The 27,105-nt window shown below is 43.2% G+C and overlaps 1 protein-coding gene across 1 annotated transcript; it reads left to right on the top strand.

Moving 5' to 3' along the window:
• Window positions 1–26,516, top strand: LOC311150981 (ovostatin-like; the record flags this gene model as incomplete). The annotated part of the gene is made up of 36 exons (XM_084201043.1): window positions 1–6; window positions 1,421–1,545; window positions 2,046–2,229; window positions 2,560–2,716; window positions 3,871–3,923; window positions 4,806–4,826; window positions 5,875–6,043; window positions 6,611–6,695; window positions 7,503–7,614; window positions 7,972–8,086; window positions 8,290–8,399; window positions 9,553–9,711; window positions 10,067–10,294; window positions 10,616–10,673; window positions 11,140–11,285; window positions 12,342–12,491; window positions 13,056–13,226; window positions 13,499–13,631; window positions 14,240–14,336; window positions 14,831–15,059; window positions 15,634–15,757; window positions 16,086–16,204; window positions 16,633–16,684; window positions 17,471–17,554; window positions 18,420–18,596; window positions 19,102–19,183; window positions 19,654–19,810; window positions 20,227–20,301; window positions 21,287–21,452; window positions 21,540–21,760; window positions 22,335–22,550; window positions 22,958–23,082; window positions 23,258–23,348; window positions 23,882–23,950; window positions 24,855–24,960; window positions 26,314–26,516. The coding sequence occupies 36 exons, from the start codon at window positions 1–3 to the stop codon at window positions 26,514–26,516; spliced, it is 4,575 nt and encodes a 1,524-aa protein (XP_084057169.1).
• Between the last annotated feature and the right edge of the window lie 589 nt (window positions 26,517–27,105).

Genomic DNA, 27,105 nt, shown 5'->3' with positions numbered 1-27,105 from the left:
ATGCAGGTACTCTGCCCTTGGACCCATACCTCTCTGGTAGCAAGGCAGTCACCCAATCTTTCACTCACTCCCATTTTCCAGGAAGGATGCCAAAGACACTAGTGAGTTGAAATAACAGTTTAAAAAGGAAAGCAGAAGCTAAAAGAGGGACTTAAATCACTGCTTCCATTGGCAGGCAGACGTCCAGCCACCCCCTGAGAAGTGAAGCCTCAGTAAAGGCAGTGGTTGCTTCAGAAGACAAATGCTGTTACCACAAATGCTGTCCCTGCTTCTCCTTCCCCCCACCTGTTATTGCTAAGCATGGTGTCCTATGGCAGGTACAGGGCATCCCTTTGGCCTCTTTGGGTCATCAGTCCTGGCTGTGGTCCCTCACAGTCCCTTGCCCACCTGGCTCTTGGCTGGGAGGTGGGGAAGTAGAAAGCCCTGACACTCTGCAAGCACCCTTCAGCAAGAGCCAAAACCCTGGTGAGCTCTGAACACTGTTCTAGCCTCAAATGCAAAGCAGAGCAGGCTGCTGTGGAGAGAGCTGACTTCATAACCTCATGCCAGACCCACCCAGTGCCAACATTAATGGAAAAAATTATTTACATTTATCAAATAGCTGCTTTCCAGCATTGTTTTTCTTGTGGGGAGCAGCCCACCTGAGTGCTTTGTTTTCTCTTCAGAGTACAAAAGAACAAAAGAACTTCCTTCTCCCTAATAAAAAACTCCATTAGCTTCCACACAGGTGTGAAAACTGGAAACCCGGGGAACTAACAAATTCCCATAGACCCAGTGACTGGCTAATTCTGAGCTGAAATGAATCAAACTTCAACAACACTGCCAAGTGCTCAATGCCTGAGGTAGAAGTAATTAAGACCTTTTAGATCTCTTTCTGTTTCTATCTTCTCTATTTTTCCATTTTGTCAATTTTCCAAGCACCTATGAAGCAAGGGAAAAGAGGGGTCAATGTAATATTTGAGTCAGAATCTGGTGACAAATATACAGAAATTTGGTCTGCTTCACCCAGATTGTAAATCCAGTTGGTAAATTCCAAGAACAACGGGGAAAACCCTCAAATGTTAATCTGGTTTGACAGACTTACTTCGGTTTATGACACTTTGTGCTTTTCAGGACTGTGACAAGTCTCAGGGTAAAACCCAGAGCCCCTTTCCTTGAAAACAAGACCACTGTAGCTATTTTGTGCAGACATTCAGAGAAGTGCAGTGAAATGTTGCAGTCTGGAGACGGTGGGTTGATTTTGGTTGCAGTAGAGTTAGGGGAGGTTCTTGCAAGGAGTAGGATAGACTAGGATCTCCACCCCTTGCTGCAGTTATAAAGGCACTAACATCAAAGGAAGGAGCCAGGGAGGAGTTGAACAGCAGACTCCTTTCCTCTGGAGCACTGGGTGAGCAATGCTGCAGAGCTGTTAAACTAGTAGGCAAGGTTTTGTTTCATGGGAAGAGAACTTATCTCTTTCTTCTGTCTCCCAGTGAGAAAAATGTGGCTGAAGTTCCTTTTGGCTATTCTTCTCTGGCATGTGGCAGCTGCAAAGGAACCAGAGCTGTAAGAACTACCCTCTTACTACTACTGGTATTTGTGAAAAGGCTTTAAAGACAGTGCTAGCCTGTGTTATTGATTTTTCTCTAAAAATTAAATACTGCCAGGGTTCATCTTTTATATCTGGAGAGCTAAAGCAGAATGAGGATGGCAAGTGCATCGCTCTCATATAATATGATCAGACCTTCCATCATATGCAGAGCTTCCATGGAAGTTGGTGTGTGCCCAGAAAAGGCAAGAGCAGTAGTGACAGCAGGGTGCTTTGCTAAAACCAGATGGGCCCAGGGCTGAGATAAAGAGCAAAAAGGCAAGAGCTGGGGGCAATAGCAGGGCTGGGCCAGTTCAGAGCTGCAGGACAGAGTGACGAGCACTGGCAGTGTGTCCTGTTTCATCTAAAGTAATTTGTGGGCACTTAATAATAACGGTGTTATGTGTTTGCTTCATCCTGATGAGGCTGTTTCTCCTTCACATATGAATGTGATCACTTTGATGTTGGGATTCCACAGGCAGTATGTCCTGATGGTGCCTGCTGTCCTCCAAAATGACTCTCCAGGTCAGGGCTGCCTGCAGTTCCATAACCTCAACGAGACAGTATCCGTCAGAGTAATCCTAGAATACAGCTCTGTTAATACCACTGTTTTCAAGAAAACCATGACAGCAAGCAGTGGTCTACAATGCTTCAAGTTCAAGGTAAGTTAATTTTAATTTATGTTCCAATGGGAAAAAAATGTAAACCGGGACAAGAAAATTAAAGCAGAGAGCGTAGAAAGGAACAAACAGGGAAAGAAAAAAGACTTGTTAAAGGAAAAAGGAAGCACAGGAGAGTAACACAGTAACAGAAAAGGAGGCATTTTTGGTAGACAGAAGCAATAAGAAAAAGCCCATAAAGGTGATGAAGTTGGTTGAAGTGAGATTGTGTCTCTTTGTAGGAGCCCAGGCCACAGGTATTGCTGTTCAACAGGTTCTGGAGCAAATTACTTCAAGACTAACCACCTCCCCATGTTTCTTCTTTCTTCACAGATTCCTCCTGCCCACTCTGCACCCCTGGCTTTCATCTCCTTCTCTGCCAAGGGCAGCACCGTCAGCCTGGAGGAGCGGCGGTCAGTGATGGTCTGGAACACAGACAGCATCGTCTTCGTGCAGACAGACAAACCCATCTACAAACCAGGACAGACTGGTGAATGTCCACTTTGTCTACAACATGGGCCTTAGGAGGCAATTTCTTCAGACAGAATTTCTCTGTCTGGTGTTTTTCAGGCTGAGCAACATTCTAGGCAGTTTCTTCAGAGTTCCTGTTAAAACTATTACAGTTATTGGCTGTGGAGCTTAGGGAGTCGTGTTCAGGATGTCAGGAGACTGCCATCCCATCATCTCTATTATTTTATTCATCCCTTCCTCCCAGGTGACAGAAACTATCACTGGTGCTGTTTCATCACTGATGACAGGCCAGGATGGTGGGTAGAGGTGATTAGATCAATACCTGGCACAAAGCAATGCTTCCCTCTGTGGTGATGGTCAGCATCAAAATAGCCTAAACAACAAGAGTGAAATCTGTTACTTTTAAATTAATTATAAGTTGTCAAAGACAAAATTATGCTATTTACCTTCTGGCCTCTGATGTGTTTGGACTCTAGATTTTCATCTAGAGTTTTATTTTCTTGCAGAGTTGTATTCCTGCACTTATGCTATCCCCCATCTATGCTTCACACATGGCCACTAAGCAGAGCTGCATTTTTCTAGATCCATTCCTCAATTAATTTCTAGGCTTTAAGGTTTCTAACACATGCTATAGGAAACCAGAGAAGAAGACTTTTTCCCAGAGATTAGTCACATAATGCAGCCATTAGACTAGATTTGTTTTACTTTAATTCAGATCAGTTCTATCTATATCGATACATAGCATGAAGAAAAGCTTATCAGTTGGAATTTCCTGCCAATCAGGTGTGCAATACGGGTTGTTTATTGGTCAAATGGCTTGGTTTAGAGCTGGGGCAAGCAGCAGACAAAACCAAATTATGAAAAGTTAATGCAGTTCTTATTTTTTCAGTTATTCCTTTCTGTGAGGTTAAACTTTCATGAAAGTAAACTTTTCATTACTAACATTAAAGGAAACTTTTATGAAAGAATACAAGAACTTGATGCTAGGGAAAACATCTTTAATCAAAGTCTGAGTAGGGCTCTCCTACCTTCAGATGCATTTTATTATGTGCATCCTGTGCCAGCAGGACTGTTGGAAGATCTGTGAAACTGGGAGTACTAATGAATACAAAACATCATGCTCAGCCAAACAAAGCATGGTCAATGCTAACACCCTGCTTCTTGCTTTTCCAGTGAGGTTTCGTGTTGTTGCCCTGGATTTAAATTTTAAACCTGTTCAGGAGAAGGTGAGTGACCATTAATGTTCCCCTGTATTTAAAATTGCTGGGAGACAACTTCTTCTCAAATTTTACACAGAGTATTGCTGTGGATAAAATGAGATGTTGCAGAGACTAAATACCAAAGAATTAACCTGATTTCCTAAGCACATGCTGTAATCCAGACTTTCATTAGAGTCACAGGGAAGAAGGCAGGTGTGTAGCAGTTTGAATTCCTGACACAACACCTTCTGTTATCGCTGGGAAAGAGACTCAAACCTCCCTCCACTTTGTTCCCACAGACATTATCTTAGCTCTGACCAGAAAGGCCATGGTTCAGTCTCCTGCTCTTACAGTTCAGCAAATGTTGCTTGCAGGCATCAGTAAATCATCCACCTGGCACTTTGCCCATTTTAGAAGTGGGGAAAATTAAAGAGAAAGTTGCTGCCGCAAAGATTTATCTCCTCAGAGGTATTCTTTCCACTGCCAGCAGTCTCTCTTCATGCTCATAGTGCATAAGGAAGTTAATGGAAGGGTCTTCACTGGCCTCCTCTCCTGAGCTTGTAATGCAGGAGACAGCACAGTGGTAGCAGAAGAGCTGGTGCTAATAAGAAGCTCAAATCATGGTTTGTATGCAGCTCTATAACTCTGCTCACTCATACACTCTGAGATTGCACCAGAACCAGTATGATCAGAAACTGTCCTAACATTCTCGTTTCATCTCTCTCCTTTATGCAAACTTCTTATTAAAGTAAAATTGTTGTTAAACTGATTAAAAAAAGAGATGAGGACCTCTGATGAATGGTATTATGCTGAATATTGGTTATATATTTCTCACAGTCCTGAGGAAAAACCATTTGTGTTTGATCAGCCACCTAATATCTTCTTCCCTCCTGTTTTTTCCTCTTTCAGTACCCCTTGATTGCAATTCAGGTAAGAAATTTTTGTCTTTGTACTGCATTACTCTGGGCATATGTCCTTATATGAATGTCCTCTATTGAATGTGTCCATACACAGACAAATCTTGCTGCGGAGTACACCAGCAGAAATTGACAGAAACTCCTTAACACAAAACAAGGATGCTCTGTGAGCTTGACATGGAAAGCACACCTATAATTCCAGCAGTCAAAATCTGTACTGTTCTTTTCTCTGCCTTTGATTCCCCTCCCCTTCCCCAGTTTGCTCAACTTATTTTGGGGTATATCTTTCTGTAACTCTAGTGCTGCTAAAAACTATGAACAAATAATAGGTTGTGAATACAGCTACCAACTGTGTCAGTGCTTTCATGGCATTTTCTGGGGATTTTTAAAGCAATTGCTTCATGTCTAGCCAGTATACTTACAAGTTTTCACGTTACACTGTGAAGTCAGGGGACTTTATTTTCTTTGCAGTGAGAACATACATCTTCTGAGCCCTCCACATGTTTTTCTTCCAGCCATGGCTGTAAAGAGTCAAGGAAATGGTGTGAATGAGTTTTCTTAAGTCTAGCTAGCATAACATATACTGAGAGAAAAATGCCACCCCAGTGAATGCAGAAGAAAGGTTTCCTTCCTTCTTCTGGCAGCTGAAAAAAAAAGCTGGGGTTGCTAAAGGCCAAGATTTGTGTGGGATAAACTTGGCTGAGGGGAAAGCACAAAGAAGATTTTCTTTCTCTCCCTCTTGACACAAATCTAGAGCAACATATACTAAAGAGCAGGAAAGAGCAGTATTGTGCAACTTTCCCTGATGATTGAGACTAATAAGTAGGCTGGCAGAGGATGCCTAAATTGGGAACAATAGATGAGAATCTAACAACATTAATAATAACATGAATAATCAGAGTACAAAGGCGCAATTTAACTCAATGCATGTGCATTAAGCAGCTTCTCCAGTGTGTTAAAGCAACCTGCTCTGTTTTCTTCTTTGTTGCTGGTTTTGTGTGTTAGTAGCAAAAGATTTCCAAGAAAAAAAACCTGTGAGTCTGTATTCTTTTTTTCTTCAGGATCCAAGGGGCAACAGGATCTTGCAGTGGCAAAATGTGAAGTCGGAGATGAACATTATTCAGCTGGAATTCCCACTTACTGAAGAGCCTATCCTGGGGAACTACAAAATCATCGTAACAAAGAAGTCAGGAGATAGAACAAATCACTCATTCTATGTGGAGGAATATGGTAAATGCCACCCTTTTTTTTTTTTTTTAATTCAGTGTAGGAAACATTATTAGAGATGAGCAAGCAAACTTTTTGACTGCTAAAACTTCAAACAGCTTCCTGGCAAATGCAGCTTCAATTAATTTTCATTAAGAACTGAGGAGACTAAAAAAGAAGGAAAACAGAAAAAAAAAAAAACAAGAAAAATTTACAATTTTTCACACACTCAGCCAGCGAAATAATCAGCATAAGAAATTGGCGAGTTGATTTCAAATTTCAGTGAGACAAACTAAATTTTTCCCACCTATGCCCATGAACTTTCTTTGCCAAAACTCCACAAGGCATCTAGACATCACAGGATTCATTTCAGAAGTTCTGTCTTCTCTTCCAAGTGTTGCAGAAATGCTTCAGTAAGCCTTTGCAGATCAGGCCAGTTCTTAATCATTTTGCCACCCGGGTTCTGAGATCCCATTCCCTCTAATATTAACAATAAGATATATCCTCATTTTTGCTTTCATCTTAGGAGGGTCTGCAAATTTACAATATGCCAGCGTTGGGTTTTTTTCTTTTCTTTTTGCTCTCTCCTAGTGTTGCCAAAGTTTGATGTCACAGTCACGGCACCAGAAAGCCTCACAGTCCTGGATTCGGAGTTCACAGTGAAAGTCTGTGGGCTGTAAGTACCAAGTGCAGAGTTGTTAGGAAATATGCTGAAGTGGAAGAAATTCCCAAAGACTGGGTAGAGGGCCAGGGCTTAGAGAAGAAACCAAAATATGTAGGGCCCCAGTAGTGAGGGTTGACTTGGTCTTTGGATCTTTCATTTATTTGTGTGCTCATCTCATTTTATTGTGTAAGTGTTCGGTTCCGCGTGGTGTTGTACAAGGTAGATAAATCTTTTTAGAGGTTCCCTGGTAAAGAAGAATGTGTCCACTCCCAACAACCCACTTCAGAGGGAGACCTTCATAAAGCAGGGCACCATTAAATTCTTGCGGGGGTAGCATGGTTCCAGCTGTCTAACTCCCCCTCCAAGCTCTGTCCTTCAGAAGGACCTTGCTTACACCAACACCAAGATCTTGTAATTTGGAATCCAGAGTTGAAATCCCAATCCTCTAGCAGATATGAGGAGTTTTGCTTTGATTTCAGTGAGCCTGGAACTCCAGTTTAAGCTGAAGATTGGACACAACAGTCCTAATTTGGTCAGTAGCCACATCTGTTCATTATGTTTATAAAGGTATTTGGTTTTGCATTCAAAGTGTAGCTTTGTTTCATAGGTTTACGTGTGAAAAAGAATTAATTTTGATTTCTGAGTTGTATTTTCTATTTTGTTAAGGAAGGAGAGTTAATAAAAACCAGTGAAACTATTCCATGCTCTGGCTTCCCAGCTCACTGCTGTCCTGAATCTATTCCTGCGCACATTAGCTTAGGATTGTTTTTCAAGCATTAGCTCACAGACCTCATCTGATCAGATTTCTTCTTCCCCTAGGTACACCTATGGCCAGCCTATTGAAGGGAAAGTCAAGCTCAGTGTGTGCAGGGATTTTGATTCATACGGGAGGTGCAAGAAAAGCCCAGTTTGTCAATCATTTACCAAAAATGTATGACTCATAATTATTATTCCTCTTTATGCTTGTCCTCTCTTCTGTGTTCTTGTTTCTCTCCCTTTGCTCATCACACTTTGCTTTCTCTCTTTGATTCTTCTCTTCACCCTGCTCATCTCTTTGCTTGTCTGACTAGCTAGGAGCTCAGGGCACCTCATTTCTCTTCTTGGCTTCCTGCAGGCCTGAAGGATTGACATATTTCTTCTTCATGACTCAGTTTCCCATAAACACGTATAAATCATGTTAAAAGTACTGGGAAAAGGCTTCACTCACTAAAGAAGGGTCCTGTGTATTGTCAACACCTTTTGCAAGCTATGATCCTGGGCAACAGGATTTGTTTTCTTCCCTGTCCAGCTGGAGACAGATGGTTGCCTCTCCCACGTCTTCAGCTCCAGCATCTTTGAGTTACATCGTACTGGTTACGTGAGGAACCTTGACGTGAAAGCCACTGTGACAGAGAAAGGAACAGGTAATCCCTTCCAGACGGGCAGAAACAGCAAAAGTGGTGTGGTCAAGAAGGAGAGTAGGAGATAGCCTCTGCTTGCTGAGTACCAGAATGTCTCCCTGAGGAAGGTTGCTGTTACAAGCACAGCGACCATCTGCAGGCAAACTCTGCTGATGCTCTGTGCTGGACAAAGTGTACCTTCTCCTGACTCTGGGCATGTCTTCCAGGCCTGCAATTTACAGCTGCTGAGGTGATTTCCATAACTCGGGTGATGAGCACCATACGGTTTGAGAACATGGATCGCCACTACAGAAGAGGAATTCCTTACTTTGGGCAGGTAAGCAAGAGCTTGGAGGGCTTGTGTTGAAGATGACTGACAAGCAATCACTTAACGACAATGATGGCAACATCTAGGGGACTGTTTGGGGTGGGGGTGTTCTCCCCAGCCTTCTTTCCTTACATGCAATCCCCTACTGGTAATTCTGAATGCTGAAGATTAGTTTATTCTGAGTTTGGTGCTGGCAGAAATACTTGAAATCAGAACAATTTATTAGCTACCATTTCTCTAACCTGCATTTTGAGCTTGCTATAAATCACTGCCTCTCTCTTCAGAACTGACCATCACATGCCAGCCAGACATGAATAGAAACACTGGTGGATGAGAAAAGAAAGAGGGAAAGGAATTTAGGGCACACAAAAAATCAGGGGAAATGGCAAGAGTTTCTGTCTCAGAAAGGTTTTTCATTATTTTGTTTCATGACAATACCCACATAACTCTGTCAGTTGTTTAAAGGGTAGGGATAAATCTCTCTCCTTCAGTTCATCTTTTGCCAATGAGGAAAAAATAAAAGGGACCAGTAGCACTGAAAGGAGACAAGATTGTCTTTCAAGGGCGGTGTTTTTCCCCCTCTGTAAAGTCTGTATAACTTTCTTATTTAGTTCCCATTGCCACTCTGTTCTTTTTCTTTAAAAAAAAAAACAAAATGAATGCTCATTTCTAGCAACATAGAATTTACTGAATGGGATCTGTTATTTGTTTAACACATGAACAGCAGAGACAGTGTAGACAGAATCAGAAAAATGCTCAAAACAAAGATGTGGAGAAAAGGTTTTCAGACACGGAAAATAGCAGCAGCAGACTCTCAAGACTAAGGAAGGAGAAAAGGAAAGGAGAAATTAAAATATATTTTTAAACTGGAAATGTATAATCAGAAGGGAGTGATCAGGAAAGAGATGAGACATGAAAGCTCTTGCTCTACAAGAGGACATTATCAATGAATGGTGTGGCAGATGCTGAGGAGGCCCCTGCTCCAAACCTCATAAGATAGCTCAGATAGTTGCCAGAAAGCAAAGACAGAAACTTTAGTTGTCAAGTATTGCTTTGAAGGAAGATGAAAAAGTAATTCTGCTGTTTGGAGAGCAAAGGAGTGCAAAATATCAGTATCTACATACAGAAATACATTCAACATGTTTCACATTCCCTTTTACAGATCAAGCTGGTAGACAAAGACAACTCTCCAATTTCCAATGAGGTCATTCAGCTATTTGTCAATAACAGGAATACAGACAACTTCACCACGGATCATAATGGTGTTGCTGAGTTTAGCATTGACACATCTGAAATGCTTGATCCCGAGATCAGTCTGAAAGTGAGTACAAAAGAAGGCTGAATAGAGAGAAAGAGAGAGATGGCCGTTCTCAAACTGAACCCAAAAAAAGATGGGATGAGGTTTTAATTCTGGTAATAAAAATATGCTTTCTTCATCTTTCCTTATTGTCTAGAGCTCTCAAAAACTACAATAAGAGGAGTGAGGAAACCATCTGAGTTGTTGCACTGCAATGGCTTGCTGCAAGGCTGCTCTCTCCTTACCAGTTTCACTTTAGATGCAGCTCTTATCTACACACATTACATGAACTAATCATTCTGATGTCAGAATGTGATGACAACGTCCCTAGTGATGTGTGTTTGCTTTCCTTTTCTTCCCCACTCCCTCTCCCGTTCAGGCAGTTTATAAAACCAGTGACCACTGCCACTATGAAGGCTGGATAGAGCCCTACTACCCAGAAGCGTCTCTCTCCGTCCAGCGCTTCTACTCTTGGACCGGCAGTTTTGTGAGGATTGAGCCCGTGTGGAAGGACCTGAGATGTGGGCAGAAGAGGATGATCACTGTGCACTATGTCTTGAACACAGAAGGATTCAAGAGAATCAATGCCATGAACTTCTACTATGTGGTGAGCATGAGGTTGTGGGTTGGTTTGCTGAAAGGGCTTTACTGGGCAGCTGTCTGGCAATCCATCCACAGGAATTACAGCAGTGAGTGATCTTCATGGTATCCTCTGTCCCCCTTTTCCCCTCCTTTTGCTCCTGCTTTGTGACCAGACACGAGGTTCCCAGCAGCAGCAGTGGGAATATTCAGCATGCCCTAAGGCTTATGTTTAAGCATTTGAGATCATCTCATTGCAGATTGTCCTGTCCATGCATAATAAACCAGATTGCTGTTTTCTCCCTCCAACTTCTGCTAACCCATACATGTCTTGATATTCTCTGCACAGGGCATGGCAAAAGGCAAGATTGTCCTTACAGGGGAAATTAAAGTTAATATCCACGCTGGTAAGTCAATCTGCCAATCCATATTTTTGCATTAAAACAAACACAGAAACAACCAAACACCCAGATGGTTGAATAGCAATAGGAAGGGCTGTATCTCTCTCCACCCATGCATGTGTGCATGGCAGTAGCACTACCACTAAGATCACTATAAAGTCAGGTTTAGTCCAGCAATTACTGAATTTTATATTAGTCAAATGGTGTTCTCTAAAGATCTTCCCAGAGGATGACAGGGGGAATGCAGAGTGTCTGCTTTAGGGTCCTATCTGAACATGGCCACATGTTCAAATCTGCAATAAATCTGAGACCACCTGGATTAAATCCAGGCCTGTCACCTCCTGGAAAATTGTTCAGTTAATCATCTTCAGATTGCTCCACTGACTGGTAAAGTTAGATACCTGTTTTTGGCTACTACTACAATAAATCTTTGATATTCCTTCCTTACTGGTGCCTTTATTTCTTCCACCAGGCCAGAATGGCACTTTCACCATTCCCATTATGGTCAGTGAGAAAATGGCTCCAGCCCTTCGGTTGCTGGTGTACACCTTACACCCTGACAAGGAGCTGGTGGCAGACAGTGTTCAATTCCCAGTTGAGAAGTGTTTCAAACACAAGGTGAGAAGCACTAAGATACAGCAAGCCTTACCTGCTGTCAGATGAATGCAAATTTTTTGTTTATAAACCCACAAGAGTTTTGTTTCTTGTTTCCTTCCACTTCTCTCTACATTGCTCCTTTTATTTTTCTTTTTTCTCTTTGGCCCAATATCTTTCCTCTACCACTACCTCCAGACCTTATTGTCAGAAGATATATCTTCTTTTAACATTAAAAACTTCTCAGGAGACCCACATAAAACCTAAATGATTGTTGCCTTGATTAAACTCTACTAGTGTTCCATTCTGTTTTTAGACTTTCTGTTCTTCAACATAGTGAACACACTTTAGACTTATCCCACTTGATCATTCAATCTAATTTTTTACACTTTTTTGGTTGAAAAATGCAGTTTCAGTTCAGCAGAACTAAATACACATAGAAAGGAAAGCCAAAATAGTAGTCTGGTTTAAGTATTCCTTCCTTTTTTTTATGGTACATTTTCCTTCATCGTTATACACTCAGATTTCACCAGTAATATTTTTCTAATCTTTAGCTCCTCAAGCTAAAATGCATGAAACTATAGAACAAAACAAACCAAGTGACATTAAACAAAATATTTCTAGTTGCCCCTCCTATTTTTTTTCCTCTTATCTAAAACAAATGTGAAACAGATTTTGTTCTGAATAGATTCAAAATCTGCTTTATACATTTGCTAATATGGGCCATGGACCTAGGAAAAATATGATTTCTCACTGTAGGGATTATTACATGTAGTCAAGTCATAGTAAGGCTCCATTTGATTTGATAATGACAGCAAAAGAATCACACTTTGTTTTAAATCATTTGAGGTAGGCTTCATTTATCAAAGAAATCCAAGAGTGCTTATTGCCAAAGCCCCTGTTATAACAGAGGCCAGGCCAACAGCTCCAGTGGAGACCAGACATTCTCCTCCAGGCAGATCTTCTGTGCTTTAACAGAAAATCCTCCCACTGTCCTTCTTGCCCTTCACTCACACATGCAGTCAGAGCAGCCCCAGCAGCATGGGTTGGCCATGCCAACATCTGCTTGATGAATTTCAGGTCCACTTGGAATTCTCTGAAAAGCAGATGCACCCAGCTTCCAATGTCAGTCTGGTCATTGAAGCTGCTGCCAACTCCTTCTGTGCTGTGAGGGCAGTGGATCAGAGTGTGCTGCTCCTGAAGCCAGAGTCAGAGCTGTCCATGGAAATGGTAAGCTGCCAAACACCTTGTCTCTTCCCACTGCCTCTTCCTCCTCCATTACAGGGTCTCTCCACTTGAGATCATTAGACTGAGTTAGAGTTTTACAGCTTCTGGCGTGTGCTGGTCATAAGCCATTTTTAGTAGGCAACAAGCAGATTTTCTTTCCTGTGGAATGTAAGTCCTCTTTCACAGGGAATTTAGTTTAACCTGTGAATGGTCTCTGGCAGCACAATCCTCCAGCATATCTGCCACTACTCCCAGTTTTGTGACATCAGCAAACTTGCTGAGGGTAAACCCTGCTGCAACATCCAGGTCATCAAGGAAGATGTTGAGCAAGATTAGACCCAGCTCTGGAGTACCCTGTGGTACATCACTGGTTACTGACCTCCAGCTAGACTTTGTGCCACTGATCCCTGCCCTCTAATCCCAGCCACTCAGCCATCTCCCAGTCCACAAAACAGAGCGTGGTTTCAAACAGGCTGTCATCTCAGTTTTGGTAATTTGCAGTATGTGATGGTGCAAGTATGGTTGATGTTTACATGCACACAGTTCCTGTTTCCTTATCCCTCACAGGTTTACAGCCTGCATCCCCTACAAGATTTTCAAGGCTACGTCTTCCATGGGTTCAATCTAGAAGAAGACTCCCAAGAGCCCTGTGTCTCATCTGACCACATCTTTCACAAAGGCTTGTATTACACGCCTGTAATGTCTGGATTAGGCCCAGATGTGTATCAATTCCTCAGGGTAAATGTCCTGTACATTACTTAAATATGCTTTAGTGAGTTTCTGCTTATGCAGTGTTAGATTCTGCAAACAACCCTATTGGTAAAACTCATACATGACAAACTCTCCTCTTAGACCTCTATTCTCAATTGATTCCTGTGCCTACTGTGATTCTCCAGCACACATAAAACTCCCAAAAGCACCTCTGTGGTGGAAACACAGTAACGGGAAAGAGGGAAGAATGGAACAGCCACAATGTGGTTACGGCTAACGCTAGAACTTGTTTTTTACAGGATATGGGAATTAAATTTTTCACCAACTCGAAGGTTCGACAGCCAGTTGTGTGCACTGGTGAGACTGTAAGGCGCCAACCATATGCAGTGAATGCAGGACACGTGGCTTCTGCACACCATGGTAAATCATCAGGTAACACAGAGGACAGGAAGGAGATTTCTCCTTTCTCCTTAAAGGAAGAGGTATTCTTGTTGTACACACATGGACACTACTCATTAACCACTTTGGTTTCGATATTAAATATTGGCCTGGCATCAAATGAGATAGCTTAAGCTAATGGCCAATGCCCAAAAGAGTCTTTCAGGTCTACACTTCTGATTCATGTCCAGTTTCACACTGGGAATTGTTGGCAATTAGCAGCGTCACACAAAACTAACACTGCTGACATTGATTCCCTTCTGACCAGAGCTAGTTGGAAAGGACTGTGTGACACTGTGAACAGCAATCAGAGCTAAGAGCCAAGTGACCTGAGTTCTAGCCCCAGGTCTCACGCTCATGAGAGACCAAAGCAATGCTTTCTTTTTCCTTTGACACCAGGTAATACCTAACTGAGGGATATATTCGCAACATTTAATAATATTTGTGTGGCATACGTGTATACATGAATATTATATATTGTCAGTCAGAAAGTAATGGTAAAACACTTATTGTCCTTTGCACTGGCCCATGCACATTCAAACCTGTCCTTCCTGGGCATCTCCCATATATGAATTTACTAAATTCTCATTATCTCTTACCAGCTGAAGCTGCTAGGGAGGAACAAGAGAGGACACTCCTCCTTGAGACTATTCGGGAATTCTTTCCTGAAGCTTGGATTTGGGATATAGTTCCAATTAAGTGAGTACTGCTTCTTTCATATCTTTGCCTTGCTTTAGGATTTACTTAATATGTTCTCTGATGTCCTGAAAGGTGCCAACTCTTCTTCCTTTTTGGCCCAGAAGACCTCACTTTTCAGTCATCAGCTGCCTATCTGCCCTTCTCTTTTCCATGATCAAATTCCAAAGATGTCCCTAAAGACACCTGCTTCCACAATGTGTGTACCATGAGTCATATTCCCTTCCTTGGAAGAAGGACACCTCTGTTTAAAATACGGATTTGCAGAACAAGAATTCTGAGTTGTCTTTCCAAACTCAAGGATATGATGGGCAGAGGAACATTTAAATGGTTACATTTTTCTCAAATTTTAGTGATCAATTCCAGGGATTTATGTGGGATTTCTGCAGACAGAATAGGGGAAGTTCTGGTTCTCAAAACTTGTTGCATCTACTGAGAAGCAAGTTATCTGAAATTTACCCTTTCTAAAGCTTTCATCCTTTCTCCATTCCCACCAGCTCTACTGGAAAAGCCAGCATCTCATACACCATCCCTGACACCATCACCAAATGGAAAGCCAGTGCTTTCTGTGTGGAAGAGTTGGCTGGATTTGGCATGTCTGTGCCTGCCACCCTGACAGCCTTGCAGCCTTTCTTTGTTGACTTGACCTTGCCATACTCTATCATACGAGGAGAAGATTTCCTGCTTAGAGCCACTGTCTTCAACTACCTTGACCAGTGCATTAAGGTGTGTACTTCTGCCCACATTCTTAGACCTTATCCCATCTCCAAAGAAGCTGCAGCAAACTGATTGGTGCTGGTGGCTGGACCTGCTCTTGACTGAGGTACTGCTCATTCTAGCTGACAACAGATTATCCTGACTGGATTTGCCTTCTCAGAACCAACAGTACAGGGCGAAGGGAGGTCTTGTGAGCTGTGACTTGGCCAGACCTGTAAAGCAACTGTGTCAAGATCCATAGAGAAAGGAAGCAAGTGCTTTGCAGGGTATCATTCACCACCCACAGATATGCAAGCCATCAATGGTTTCACTGGGGCCTCTTCTTTAAGGATCAGGTGTACATAGGATGCTTAACATCCTGTGTTAACAGTGACGCTGTTGAGAGAGGCAAGAGGGAAAACTGTTCTGGTTACATCTGAAGGATGATTAATCAAACATCATCATCATCATCTGAGGCCTTAAATCTGCCCTATACTTGACTCCAGATGTAAGCAGATAGTGTCTCACCCCCTCTGACAACGAAGCACAGTTTGCAATATGGTACAAAACCTTCATCCCATCACACTACTCTTTCTGTTCTCAGATTAATGTCTCACTGTCGGATTCCCTTCATTATCAAGCCAAACTCATCTCCCCAGAGGATGATGGATGTGTATGTGCCAAGCAAAGAAAGACCTATGTCTGGAATATTTTCCCCAAAGAAATCAGTAAGTGTTTTGAATCTACTTGGGTTTATGTTCCAATATTGATACTAATTTATGTCTTACCTGAAAAAACTTAATCCTTTTCCAACCCAGAGGGCTTGGTCTACCACAGTTATTTCCAGTTCTCTGGGTTAAAGCTTCTCCACAGCCTCAGTGTGCTTATCATTGCCATTTTTAGAGATCAGTTCTCTTCCCATATGTCTCACCTGCAGTGACTGACCATTCATTATGCTGAACTACTTCATCTTATTCATCAGATGAAATGTCTTACTTTGTCAATCTTCCTGCATGGAGGAGGTCCATTTTCTTCCTTTTTTTGCTGCTATTTAAGGTAATGTAGTGTTCAGCATTACTGCAGAGACCAAGGATGATGAAGCTTGTGGAGACAAAGCTCCCAGGAACATCAGTATTGCCTACAGGGACACCCAGATCAGAACACTGCTGGTTGAGGTACTGCTGGCAGCTCTTACTGTTTGTCCTGCATTCCTTTTCACAAGGATACTTAAACACAGTGGAAGTACCAAAAGCAAGGAAAAGCTTTTCAGGTTCTCTAAAGGACTCCTGGTATTGCTCCACCTTCATGTGTCTTGGACAGGGTCTGGCTGTTCAATCTAAGACCAATTCCATCTGATGTCCTCTTCCATGAGGATCAGTGGGTGTTGACATCTCCCTCATGCAGAGAGAAACTGGAAATGAGGGACTCCATCTGATGTGATCTCCCTTTTAGGAGCAGCCACATGTACTTGTACTTGCAAACTGTTGCTTCAATCCACTTGTTTTGTGACGTTGGGAAAGGGGGTGGCATTTTGGCACTGAATTTCTTCTGCATGCTTTTGTCTCACCCACTACATGTGTCTCTTCTTTCCATCTCTTTGCAGCCTGAAGGAATCAGAAGGGAAAAGACTCAAAACTCCTTAATTTGTACAGAAGGTAAGGGTCTTATATACCACTGTCTTGAGAAGAACTGAAAGGAAGTTTGGAGTCTGCACTCTGTCCTGCAGTGTTTGTTGATGTTTTCCCTTCCCTTTTTCCCAGAGTTGTCCATATGACAGCTAGTATGAGTGCAATAGTTCTGTTCCCTGCTACCAAATTCCTGTGTGGTCTGGTGCATATCACTGAGGCAGCATCTTTGCCTTGCCCAGATGTGCTCAGCTGCTGCAGGAAGGCTGCTATGAAGCTCTCAAAGGGAGATGACCTTTCTGTGCAAATTGTGTCCTGTGTTTCTTTCACTCATGTTGAGTGCTGTCCTCTATTCCATGGATACCTGTGTCTTACAGCTTTCCACCTCTGGTGGGAATGGGAGAGGGAATGAAATGTTCCTTTCCACACCATCTCAGTGCTGATGGCAAACAGCTCCTAAGGTTTCCTGACTGGCCTAAAAGAGGCTAAAAACCTGTTCTGACCCTCACCAACCAGCTGTACCAATAGTGTCACTGAATGAACCCCCAAGGGTCACAGATAATGCAGCCTGTGAGCACCAACCTTACCCTGTTTTACTGATTTCTGTTGAGCAATGACAGTGACCACACCACTTGATCTTTTTTTCACAATTTTGATTTTGCTGTGTCCCCTTCTCTCTGTGTTCTTGGTGAATGCTGTGAGTTTCACTTTATTGCTGTCACTTGTGTGCAATTTTGTACTGTGCAATTTGTACCAGGAGCATTTCACTGTTATAATTAGTATTCCTATAAAAATGACAAATATTTTTCTCCACAGATGATGTAGTTATTCAAGATATATCTCTAGAGCTACCTACAAATGTTTTGGAAGGATCAGCCAGAGCCTCCTTTTCTGTTGTTGGTAAATATATAGATAATAAAACATCTTAAAAAAAGAAAATATAGAAAATGTAACATGAAAGCTCTTTCAGGATTCAAAATGTGAGTTTCTACTCCTAGCATGGGAAACTTTTGAGAAAAGAGACTGATTCTCATCTCATCCAGCAATGCTCTGCATCAGCAAGATGAAGTTTAAATGCCAGTTGCATCACTCTTCACTATTCTGTTTAAATTTTGTGCATTTGAAAGTCTGTCTCTGAAGCAGCAGCACAGTTCTGACTTATGACCTCAGCCAGATTCATACTAGTATGACATTTTCCTACACACCCACCTACAAATCAGAGATGCCAGTAGAGTCTATTCAGTCCTTTCAGAACATGGATTTGGTTACATGACTCACTAGCCATGAAATCCTTGCTTGGTATTGTTGGTGACTTTTAGAAGCTCTTTCCAGAAATCCCTTGCTGGGTCTGTGTTATCTTTCCTAGAAATAACAACTAAGAGGTGGTCTGTGGTACACCTGCATTATCAACGTCCCTTTGCAGCATCAGCTGTTAATTTTGCAATAAATGTTTGCAATAAATAGCTCTGGCTATTCTCTTCCATCCTCTGGAAACAGAAGTTTCCTGTAAGTTCCCTTCATTTCCAAGAAGTATCTGCTTGAAGCGGCACCAAAATAAGGAGTGTTTCTGGTAAGGGCAATTTAGACTATGTAAGGAGAGGCAGGGAAAGGATTCTTTGTTGGCTGCCAAGCAGAACGAAGTTCTGTTCGGAAGGCTCCCGGCCCCTGCTAGGCTTTTATGACTCTGCCTGTGGAATGGAAATTGCTGGTGATTTCAGTGGCCACCAGTTGTGCTGATCCCCCCCTCTCCTCTCCTCTTCCCCAGGTGACATCATGGGCACTGCCATGCAGAACCTGCACCAGCTCCTCCAGATGCCCTTTGGCTGTGGGGAGCAGAACATGGCCCTCTTTGCCCCCAACATCTACGTCCTGGACTACCTGAACAAGACAGGGCAGCTGAGCAGGGAGGTCAGATCCAAGGCCACTGGATACCTAGTGGGCGGTGAGAGCTTCGTGGTTCCCTGACAAATGTGTGCTGAAATTCCTGCTGAGGGCCAGTGAGCAGAAGCAGCAGCAGCAGCATGGCTACCCTGGCTGATGGCATCACAGTTGTAGCACAGCCCAGAGACCCAAGGATTTGCCCAGAACAAGACATTTTTTTTTTCCTTTCTCTTCTTGTCTTATGCCTTTTTGCTGACATTCAACTGCCGTGTTTTTCCTTTGAGGTGTTGTCTTCCAGCCCCCTTCTCTTTTCCCTCTCAGGCACAGCATGTATCCTGATCCTGTATGTTTAGTTGGAGCATAGAGCTGATAGAGCTTTGCCTGTTCTCTCAGTGTTTCTGCCAGACAAGATGTTCCATACTTCCATTCATAGGATCCCTCAGAGCTCCCCTCCTGCTTGTTAGATATACATTGCCTTTCCATTCTTTCCCAGACAAATACATCAGCAAACAAAACAGGGTTTTGCTTTTTCATCTAAGAACACTTCCTTTTCCATATTCTTGCAGGCTACCAGAAGCAGCTGTCATACAAACGTCCTGATGGGTCCTACAGTATCTTTGGCACCAGAGATAGGGAAGGGAACACCTGGTGAGTGACTGGGAGCAGAATTGGCACAGACATGAATTTACATTCAATTGTTATGAACTTACATTCAGCTGTGGTGCAGGTAAGAGGCAGGCTTACAGTCTAGGACTGGGCGTTGGGAAGTACTAAAGGAAATATCTCTCCATCCTCTGCCAGGCCAGGTGCATGAAAAGACGTTGATCCCTAAAGACCCAGCTGGCTTTCTGATTCACACTCCTGCTGTCTCCTATGAAAGCCATTGCACTGTGGTGCTCTGTAGACAGGATCAGCCACAGAGTGTGCTGGACATCCTCCCCATGTCCCATTTAGCTACCACTCCTTTAACTATTCTCTCTCTGAAGAGCACACAAAGAGAAAGCAAGCCACCAACACGCTGGCTGGAACTCTTCATGCTCTTCAGCAGCACGAACAGGAGGGCTGATTTCTTCTGTTTCTTCCAGTGCTCATCTCACAGCTCCATCTTTCCCTTGCAGGCTCACTGCCTTTGTGTACAGATCCTTTGCACAAGCTGGTCGCTTCATCTACATTGATGACCGTGTCCAGTCCCAAACCCTGCTGTGGCTGTCCAGCAAACAGAAGCTAGATGGCTGTTTCCGGGGGGTTGGCACACTCTTCAACAACGCCTTGAAGGTAGCAGGGAATTACTACTTGGTCAAATTTGTACTTTTTCATTAAGAATATGTTCTCCTATAACTGCCAAAAACTATATTTCACTCCAAATGCCTGTCTTCTTCCAAGGGCTAATTCTCCATGTCTTATAATGAGTATTTCCAGCTCAGCTAGCTTTCATACACCTACTTTACCTGTTATGTGCACCTGAGATAGGGTTACAGGACTGCAAGCTTGAAGGAGTGATGCTTTGGGATTTAATAGCAAAGAGCTTCTCTGGATTTGTGAGCTACTCAAGAGCTATGTGAATGCTCTCTTTCCCTGTGGGCTGCCTCCAGAACTGTCCATACTCTCTCAGCTGGGACATGGCAATTGATATCCAAGGGCTCTCATCTGTGGCATTTACAGATGTTGTTGATTCTCCGTGTTGTTTCCAGGGAGGAGTAGACGACGAGCTGTCGCTTTCTGCCTACACCACCATTGCCATGCTGGAAGCTGGGCACTCCAGTTCGGTAAGGAGACTTACCTGATACTCAGATGGAACTGGTCCCCAGTTGTTGCCTTGGGTCCAGCATCTGCTAAATTGTCTAGGTAGTAAAGAGAGAGAAAGAGAAGGAGAGAGCTCCCAGAGTAGGTGACCATGCTCTGTACCTGCACTGGCTGCTGTGACAGAGAAAATCCCCATCTCTACACCTCTTAAACCACCAGTCTCTGAGCAGAAATTGTACAAACCTCAGTGGGATTTGCAAGACACAAAACATTTAGTGGCGCCCTTTATTTTCCAATAAAGGACTTGTCAGGTAGAAACCTGCACATGACAGGTAGTAACCCACACACCTTGGCTTAGCCTCAAAGAGAGCCCAGTCAAGAAAGTAAGTTGTTGCAGGTAAATCTGTAAAATCTGCAAATGGAACTAAAAGGCATGTTGGAAAAACAAATGTCCATCAGAGCAAAAGCTGATCTGTCCTTTTCAAAAAGTTGGCAGTACAGAGGTGACTACAGAGGAGATGACAGATTTCAATACACAAGTTAGCCTCCACTTTTTCATATCCTTTCTGGGGACACGGAGTCAAACTGTAAATTTTTTTGTGGGTATAAACCTAGTACAACACTGCAGAATTAAAGTTACACCAAAGTCAGTGAGGATAGAAACCACTAAGTTAGATTTGTTCAAGACAACAAACTCTTGACTATAGAAATGCAGAGCAAATAATTATCATGGAGGCAAGCAGAAGGAATTATCTGTGAAATCTATAGACCAACCTTGTCAAGAACGCCATTAAAAGCTACTTGATTTGTTTGATGTTTCCTGCAAAATCCCTCCTTGAATAATTCTGTATTCTCTCTCCTGAAGTCATTATACAAGCTGAAGTCCCACTCTCGTTGCTGTGATAGTGACAGGATGACAGGATGAGGAACAAGTTTAAAGAAAATAGATTTTTGAGCAGGTGAAGACTAGTGTCCTGAATTAAACCCACATGCTTTTTTGTTTTTAAGTACCCTGTAATCCGAAATGCCTTTTTTTGTCTGGAGACTGCATCTGAGAAGAATATCAGTGAAGTTTACACCCAGGCACTCATGGCCTATGCTTTCTGCTTAGCTGGCAAGGCAGAAAAATGTGAATCATTCCTTGAAGAGTTACAGAAATCAGCAAAGGAAGTTGGTGAGTTCCAGTCACTTGGGGAATTTGGGACATGGGAAGATGGAACAGACCTTAAAGCAATGCTGGCTCCTCTCTTTGTTTATTCAGATGGCTCACAGCACTGGGAGCAGGAGGAGAGGTCTCCATCCGACAAATCTCCCTCCTTCCTTGACCATGCCCCTTCAGCTGATGTTGAGATCACCAGTTACGTGCTGTTGGCATTGCTCCACAAACCCAACCGGAATAAAGAGGATCTCACCAAGGCCTCAGGGATTGTGCAGTGGATCATCAGGCAGCAGAATCCCTATGGAGGTTTCTCTTCTACACAGGTGCCAAAGCTACCTTCCACTCCACAGCTAGTCCTGGGAATCAGGGCACAGCTTTAGGGTTCCAGCAGGGCTCTGACTACCTAGCCCTGTTTCTCTTTTCTAATTGCTGTCTCTGACAGAAACCAAACCTTAATATTAGCAGGCCAAAATACATCTTTCCCTCTTCTTCTTAACTAAAGAAAGGTTAAAACCATACAAAAGTAATTTGACCAGCAATAAATACAGATATTTGTGTTGGGGATGAGCCTAGAAAACACCAAGTCCCATCTCTTAGATGGCCCATGAGTTCTGTGTAGCTCCCCAGAAAACACAGGCTTCACCACTATGAAAAACTCTGGAAGTGCAATCTGCTTCTCAGATTTTATGTCCTGAGACCCTTATATTAGGAGAGAGATTCTCCTACCCTAAAGCATACATGAGAGAATAAAATTACTCCTTTTGTATGGGAGCCCTGGAATTATACACAAGTTCAGGAAGAAGCAACTGTGATGGGTATTGCAACAGTGACTTTGATCTCCTCTGCACTGGCCACGCTGTGTAGCCAATTGTCTTTTATTATTTTCTTTTTCTTCAGGACACAGTCATTGCCCTTCAAGCACTCTCTGCTTATGGTGAGGCCACCTACAGCTCTGCTTCACAAATCGGAGTCAAGATCACTTCCAAAAAGCCTTTTGAGAAGGTGTTTTTTGTCAACAATGAGAACAGGCTCCTGGTGCAACAGACTCCCCTTCCAGAGGTCCCTGGGAAATACAGCCTGGCAATGAACGGCAGTGGATGTGTATTTATGCAAGTAAATGTCTGCTTTCTTCTTCATTGTGTCTCCCATCTGGCACACAAGATAGCCATTGTTTAGATGATTTTCTAGCTGACTCCTCTTTATTTTTCCTAATTGCTTGATTTCCCTAAACCATTGAAACATTCTTTTTCCCATCCCATATCTCTGACTCCTGAGGAGTTCTGGCATGGAAAAAGAGTCCTTTCTGATCAACATCTGGTTTCTTTCTGGGAGGTGACTCTGGGTACAAGCACCTTCATTGTTAAAGAGTAGAAGTCTGATGTGTTCATCATTGATATAAGCAAGCACCTTCCACATAAAACCAAGTGCAACATTGCCAGAAAACTTCACTAAGTCTGTTTCCTTGAAATGCAAAAAAAATCTTTGGCATTCTTGAACAAAAGGGTTTTTTCCTCTTCCAGACAACACTGAGATACAACATTCACCTTCCAGAGGGGTCCTCTGGATTTCTGCTTTCAGTACAGACATCAAATGCTTCCTGCCCACAGGACAGACCAGCAAAGTTTGATATTGTCCTCGTAAGCAGGTATGTGCCACCAGCAAACCATCTGCACAGATGACAAGGCACACAGAGAACATTGCTGTGTGCTTTCACTCCAGCTTATGCAGCCAAGAGCCACAGGCTGATCAATATGCTGATGGTATCAGCCTGTTGGACACAGCGTCCCCAAAGACCCTGACAGGGCCCTCTGCTCTTTCAGTTACACGGGGAAGCGCAGCAGCTCCAACATGCTCATCATCGATGTGAAGATGCTCTCTGGCTTTGCTCCTGTTAAATCGTCCCTGGATAAGGTAAACTAAGAGCAGCCAGGCTAAATTACCAGAGGCATGGTTAAAGACAATGCCACAGACCCTGTGAGGTGTTTGCATGGCTGCACTGTCCGTTCCTGGGTGGAGGGAATGCCCTCCAGGGAGCTTCCAACACACAGACCCTCCTACATTTAAAAATAGGAAGGGTTTCAGCTCGAGCATGAGCAGGTGGCACCTACAGCTGGGCACTGCCCAGGTAGGGAGAGGGTGGGAAACCTCTCAGACTAGCTCTGAAACGCAGATCACACCAGAGTCAGGCAGAATTCCCCAAGGGAATTACAGCGACCTGTGCATTTGGAAAGAGCTCATACCCCCAGCTAAGTCACGTGGTAAGTGTTTGTCCATCCTTTCAACCTATTCAGCAATATTTGGACTCTAAAAGTCAACTACCAGCCCTTGAAACTTGACTAGGAGAAGAATGAATACCACAGACATGCAGCAGCAGGGTCTGAGGCAGCACTTGTTTTGTAATGTTTTACAAATTTATTTATCTCCATTTTCTTTCTGTTTCAAAGCTCATTGACAGTCAAACAGTGATGCAAGTAGAAAACAAGAAAAATCACGTCCTCCTTTATCTACGAAATGTAAGTTCTGGTCACTGTCTATTTGATTTTCACAAAGGATGGAAACAGCATGCAATAGGTAACCACAATATGGATACACCCCCAAATGGTGCATTTATCATGTTCTCTTCCTCAACAGTTTTCTAATGTAATCACTAAGCTGCTTACTTCCCAAACTGCATGTGTCTTCCCAGCCTCCCAAACAGCTTCAAACTGACAGCTGTCCTGCCAGCAACTAAAAATCAAAAAAGTTCATTAAAAAAAATCATATTGAAATTAAACAAAATTCTTTCTTATTTCAGTAAACATCAGAAAAGTGGTTCCCTTGTGTGTATGCCTCGTTGGTAGGCTTCTTATAAACCTCAGTCTTTCCAACAGGACATGAAACACTGCTTTCATTCTACCCTGGAAAGATTTTATTTGCTTCTCTTACACTAGATCATTGCAAAATTTTGCTTGTAATCTAACCCCTAAATCAGAATTTACTTAGTAAATAATTTGCTCAGGGCACTGTAGAACTAATGGAAGACAATACCCCAGTGATGGACTCTGTAAACAGTCTCTTGGTGGCACATAATGTCCATGTCTGAAATGGGAGGGACTGGAATACCAGCCTTTATTATCCTGACTGTTGGGAGATCCTGGAAAATTAAACTCAGTCCTGTGTACAATTTTCCCACCTCTGGCAATAGGATATGCAATAATTACAGAATCAGGTGATACAAGCAGGACAGAAAATCTATTAACTTTTCAGTTCAGTTTCACTTTGGCCTCTCCAAACATGTTTGGATAATGGCTGTGCCATATCTGTGGGTGTGGCATCAGTGGGATTTGGAGTATGCAACCTGTCAGCTACCAGCCTTGTCTCTCTAGATGGTGATGTACAAATAAAAAGACTGATGTGATCTCTGACCTTCCATCCCAGCTCTCACAGCAGAAAAGGAAAGAAATCACTTTCTCGGTTGAGCAGGACTTTGTGGTGACCCACTCCAAGCCAGCACCTGTGCAGATCTATGACTACTATGAAACAGGTATGTCTTTGAGTTTAACCAGGGTGAACTGTGGGGACAGGGACAGCAGAACCAGCCCTGCTGCAAACAGCACCTCCTCTGTACTCCGTCAGCCCCTGAATCTAGGGCCAGGGGAGAGATTCATTTCACTTGAATGAGTCTCATGCCCAAGATGATCAATGGGCATGACTAGAGAGTTAGAAAAATACATGCACCAGAATAAAGGATATTTCAAGGACCTCTTGTTTAAGCATGCTTAGGTTATACCCACCTCCAGGGAAAGGCACAGGAAAAGTTCTCCAGGGTAACAAGAACATTTCTATTCTTCTTCTCCAGAAGAGTATGCTGTTGCTCAATACTCATCACCTTGCAAATAGGCTGTTGCAGAAAAGGACTGAGGATTCGAAAAGGTAAGTGAAAGCCAGAAAATAACCACACAGGCAGATAAGAAAGTGAACTGTAAAGCAGCAAAAGCAGAGTGAGTAGAACAGGAGCCATTGTCAAAGAAATGAAGCCTCCATGAGGATTCTCAGGGAGCAGGCAGAGACAGTGGCCAGATCCTGTCCCATGACACCAGTGGAATCCAAGTGGGGACCAAGCTGCTGTTCATGGGAAGAGCTTAGCATCCAGAATGAAAGCCAAAGTGCAGAATAATGGAAAGACTGGGAAATACCTTCAAAGCTTCCTCAAAAGCTCAGATACATACTAAAGAACCTTTTACCTATGGCCATTCTCAAAAATCTTCCTTCAGGAGCCTATGCTTCCCAGACCCAAGCAAGGTTTTCCACATGGACTAAGAGAAACATTTTCTGGGACAGTAAATCCATTATCTGAAGAGAACACGAGGTGACACAAACCATGGAGGCAGTGCATGTAACTAGTCAGAGGTATGATGCTGCCTGGCTGTAGAGGAGCTCAGGTCTGCATCCTGCTCAGCGCAGCAGTTCTGCTGGCTGCTGTCTCATGAGCAGTTTCTCAGGAGTCCAGGCACAGCTTGCTGCAAGACCTTGGTCCAGCTTTTGTCTGTTTCACACAGAAAGAACTGACTACCCTGTGTATTGAAAAAAAGGCCTGTGTTTTGTAACCTGCAACTATTGGTTCTCATTGAGGTTATTTTCTTTTGGATTTTCACCTGCAGGAGCACCATAAGTGTTGAACAAGTGGTCAAGAACCCTATTTTCTTCTGTCATGAAGTTCTGGAAAGAGCCATTGCACCACAGTGGGACTTAAGAATCACAGTGGGACTCCGTGATGTTGATTTAGTGTCTGACTCTGTTTCCTTGCACAGCACATCTCTCCAGCTCTGTAGCATAATCATGTATACTTTTCCACCAATAAACCTCCCTTTTACATTGGGCATTGGCTCTTTTTCAGTGTCACAGAACTGGCATTTTGATGATAGTCCATGTCATGACTGCTGGCTGGGGGAGGATGAGGAGAGGAACCCACTTGTCCTGCCTGCAGCACTCTGCCTCATCCCTCAGCTACAGCTGATAACCACTGGCCACTCCTGCAACACACAGGGTGTTCAGCACCCCCACATCCAGAGATGCACTGCCTTTGCCCCTCTGGCATAAGGGTAAGGGTTTAGGTGTGGCACCACAGAGTGACTGCATCGTGCTCAGCAGGGCACAGGGTGAGGAAAGGGGCGGCTTGCAGTCCAGACCTGGGAGTGCCTGGACCCACATCCTCCATTGTGGCTGTGTTTGCAGGGGTCTCAGGATGAGGGAAGAGACGAGAAAGTTGACTCCATGTTTCAGAAGGCTGATTTATTATTTTATGACATATATTATATTTAAAACTATACTAAAAGAATAGAAGAAAGATTTTCATCAGAAGGCTTGCTAAGAATAGAAAAGGAATGAATAACAAAGGTTTGTCTCTGACCCAGTCTGGGCAGCTGGACTGTGACTGGCCATTAATTAGAAACAACCACACGAGACCAGTCACAGATCCACCTGTTGCATTCCACAGCAGCAAACAATCATTGTTTACACTTTGTTCTGAGGCCTCTCAGCTTCTCAGGAGGAAAAATCCTAAAGAAAGGATTTTTCATAAAACACGTCAGTGACACTCCATCTCACCCTGCCAGGCCCTCCAGTCCACAAGTCTGGTCAGAGTTTGTCCGATCCAGTCCACAACGGTACCAGCCACCAGCAGCGACCC

The sequence above is a fragment of the Fringilla coelebs genome (assembly GCF_963513975.1).
Source record: "Fringilla coelebs genome assembly, chromosome: 2".
Taxonomy (NCBI): domain Eukaryota; kingdom Metazoa; phylum Chordata; class Aves; order Passeriformes; family Fringillidae; genus Fringilla; species Fringilla coelebs.
This window is presented reverse-complemented; position numbering and strand designations above follow the sequence as displayed.